Source organism: Brassica napus, chromosome C1 (assembly GCF_020379485.1).
Source record: "Brassica napus cultivar Da-Ae chromosome C1, Da-Ae, whole genome shotgun sequence".
Classification (NCBI taxonomy): Eukaryota; Viridiplantae; Streptophyta; class Magnoliopsida; order Brassicales; family Brassicaceae; genus Brassica; species Brassica napus.
This window is the reverse complement of record NC_063444.1, coordinates 48632956-48636474: the sequence shown is the minus strand read 5'-3', so window position 1 is coordinate 48636474 and position 3519 is coordinate 48632956. Positions and strand designations below refer to the sequence as shown.

General features: G+C 34.5%; 1 protein-coding gene across 1 annotated transcript; it reads right to left on the bottom strand.

Moving 5' to 3' along the window:
- Positions 1 to 890: 890 nt before the first annotated feature.
- On the bottom strand, positions 891 to 2397 carry LOC106378037 (probable pectinesterase/pectinesterase inhibitor 25; the record flags this gene model as incomplete). The annotated part of the gene is given in 4 exon segments (XM_013818229.3): positions 891 to 1236; positions 1238 to 1542; positions 1710 to 1901; positions 2004 to 2397. Coding segments are annotated over 4 exon segments (1095 nt in total), but the record flags the coding sequence as incomplete, so codon positions are not given.
- Between the last annotated feature and the right edge of the window lie 1122 nt (positions 2398 to 3519).

Here is a 3519-nt window from a genome sequence, read left to right as displayed (position 1 = left end):
GTTTCACGAACGCACCAAGCACATAGAGAACGATTGTCATAAGGTAAGGCAGAAGATGAAAGATGGCTTTCTCAAGACAATGTATGTGCGTACTGGTGATCAACTGGCCGATGTTTTCACCAAGGCACTTTATCCTACTCCTTTCCGGGAAAATATACGCAAGATGGGTTTGCATAACATCTGTGCACCTTCATCTTGAGGGAGGCTATTAATGTAGATAGTAGGTTCATTCCGGTTTAGAGTAGATTAGACTTTATCAATTGATTGTGGTTTACTATGGTTAAACGTAAGTGTATATAAACTCCATGTAAACTACATTTTTTGGTTAATGAGATTAGAATCCATTTTCCACAAACAGATTCTGTTTCTCTAATAGGAGCAGTATCACTTAATCCTTCCGCACCAACTTATGAAGAGGTAATGCAACACAACAACTAGCCAATGTAGCCATCAAACGATATAGTTTGCAACGTTTCCAAATCAGGGAATAACTGAGGGAGAGAAATAATCCAGGGTTTCGTATTAGAAAAGAAACTTGAAATACTGGGAAACGCTTTATTAGTCGGCAACAGTCTCGTGAAGATGTTCAGTGTCATAACTCCACTCAACGAGACTTATCCTTGACACTCAATACACACAATGTAATAAGTTGTATTTTTTCGTAGTCATTAGATATTGTTCGTTATTTCTCCTGTGTATGCCTTTTGCATATATAGCATATATGGTTGATGATTCAAAATTTATTAGTTCGAATTCTTTATGCATGTGTTATCTTAGATACATAATTATATAAAATGAACAAATAAACTGGTCAAATACTTTAATATGGTTAGTTGGTTACACTCAAAAGAGGTAATGTTTTCATATATATTATGCAAAACCAATTATGGTTCGACTGATAAAATGATTTTATTAATTGTATAACTAAACACCAAAAATCAAGACTCCAATACTTAGAAGAAATGAATATTTATTGCTTTATAATTAAATGAGGAAGTGCATATATAAAAATTATCTTATATGATGTGATTATCATTCTTTGCGAACCAAACCACCATAGAATGGAATATCGGTTTGAGGCAACCAAGTATCTCCCAGGGTAAAGTTGTAAACCGTGAAGTTCATCGCTTGTGCCATGTCCAATAAATTGTACCCTAACCACTGCACTCTCCGGTCTGTCTTTGCCCCTGGTCCGAAGTTATCATACTCGCCGTAGTAAATCGTGTCTAATCCAGTGGGTACCATTCCATTCGAGCCATCCCACTGGTTGAACAATGTCACTAATATATGATTGCATGAAAACCGTCCTTGAGTAAGGCTTCCATGGCCGTCCTAGGAACGTCATGGTTGAGGTAGGATCAGCTGCTAGATCTGGTGCGGCTTTGATGGTACAGTTGATGATAGAGATTCCAGTGTTTTGGTTTGGTTCGGTTCTTCCATGGGCTGTAATTGCATTCTTCTGCTTTGCCATTGGTTTTCTAGCATATATATTGCAGTTTTGAAAGATTGCAGCTGCGTTTCCAAATATAAAATCGATGGTACCTATAACAAAAGAAATGAAGAAAAGGGGGACAAGGATTAAAATGTATCAATGAAAAAGGCATTGATGTAAAATCGTATAAATTCATATTCCAATAACACAATAACCAAATATATATATATATATACATATATATATATATATATATAGATAAACAATAAGATCATACCATATATATCGCATTCGCGATAGAACTGTCTAAGAGAATGGACGTAGAGAGTATCTTGATAGCCTTCAAAACTACACCGGTAGAAAGTGGATCCTTCCGCATTGTTTCTCAAGGCCACGGCCTGATGCTTCTCAGGTCCAGCTGTGTTTCTGAATGTAACATCAACTGCCATGAACCGTTCTCCAGTCACCGCTACAAAATCAAATTAACACTATCATACACTAAGCAATTTGCTATGCACAATTCCAAATGAGTAAAGTGAACAAATTAGAAGAAGATAAAAGAAAAACTAACCAAAGCTCGAGCAATTATACGTAGTCCAACCATCAACAACATTATGGTTCCCCGTAATGATCGTCTTATTGATTCCATCTCCCATAAGCAATAAATTCTTTTTGTTGATTGGAACAACGATATATTCTTCGTAGACACCTTCCCTTGCGTATATGACAAAGTAACCATCCTCCGGTCTAGCGTTATTAGGTGCTGCTGCTATTGCATCAGTAATGGTTGTGAAGTTGTCGGATTTGTATGGACCGACGATAACCGCTTGACTGACAAGGATGGAACCGCCGCTAGTCACCCCAAGCTCACCCAGCTTCCGGGCAGCTTTCCGACAATCTTTGTCATTGTCGCATGTTTTACGTAAAACCTGTATAAAAAAATAAAAAAAGTATATCAAAACATGTTAATATGCAAAATAAAAAAAGTATATCAAAACATGTTAATATGCTCTTAATTATTACATAATTAGGTTATAATTTCATGTCTTGCTAAATCAGTGTTTATTGCAGCCGCACGAAATGACGGTGGACCATCCTATGATGAGGGAATCCACGTGAACACAGTTGGATTCGAGTGTGGACCCAATTGATTTTCTTAAAAGTCAAAGATAGAACCTATTTGATCATTGTTTTACTTGCAATAAAATGTGGCCTAAAAATGAGCGTAGGCCATGTGACATTTACTCTCTTGTGCTTCTGGATCACACACACACAACAAGAGCACGTCCATTTCATTCTGACTCGATCTATACTCTTTAAGATATGCTTGAATATTAAATCTATCCCTACGTCCTAAACAAGTAAATTCGAACCATATATTAAAACTTAATCAGTATCTGTCCTCCTAAACAATAATTTTATTATTATAAACGATGATTTAATACCCAAACGATGGTACAATCAAATAAAGACTTACATAGAGTCTCTACCCAGCTATGCCGGTATGTATCTTTTTTATATAAATAATCATGGTTTGGTATAACTATAATTTAAGTTAACTAATTTAAATTTTACCAATTTCAAGCTATTTCTTACTTATGGTCCACATCGCAGCTTATGTTCTTCAAAGGACTTGATCTCCTTTTTACATTACTTATGATTACTTAAGCTACTCTTTTTGTTTTTAAACAATTGCATAAATTTGATATTCACCAACTTTTCCATCATTTTGGAAAATACAATGCTCCCATTCCAAACAAAAACATTAAAACTTATAATCGGAAAATTAACTATCAACACACTTTTCCGCGCGTAGCGCGGAAAAAGACTCTAGTTAACACAATAACAATATATATCAGATTTTCATGCTACTTGCTTGATTTTTGTTTTAAAAATATAATAAATAGGCTTTCATTTTACGAAATTTTTAGATTAGAAAATTTTAAAAGAATGTATTAAAAATATATTAAATTCAAGAAACACACATATAAGAAAAAAAATGATCCATTTTTATGTTGAACATCCATTCAGTTTTCATAATTTACTAACTACTAAATCAAAGTAAGCAAATATTGAATATTGTGATT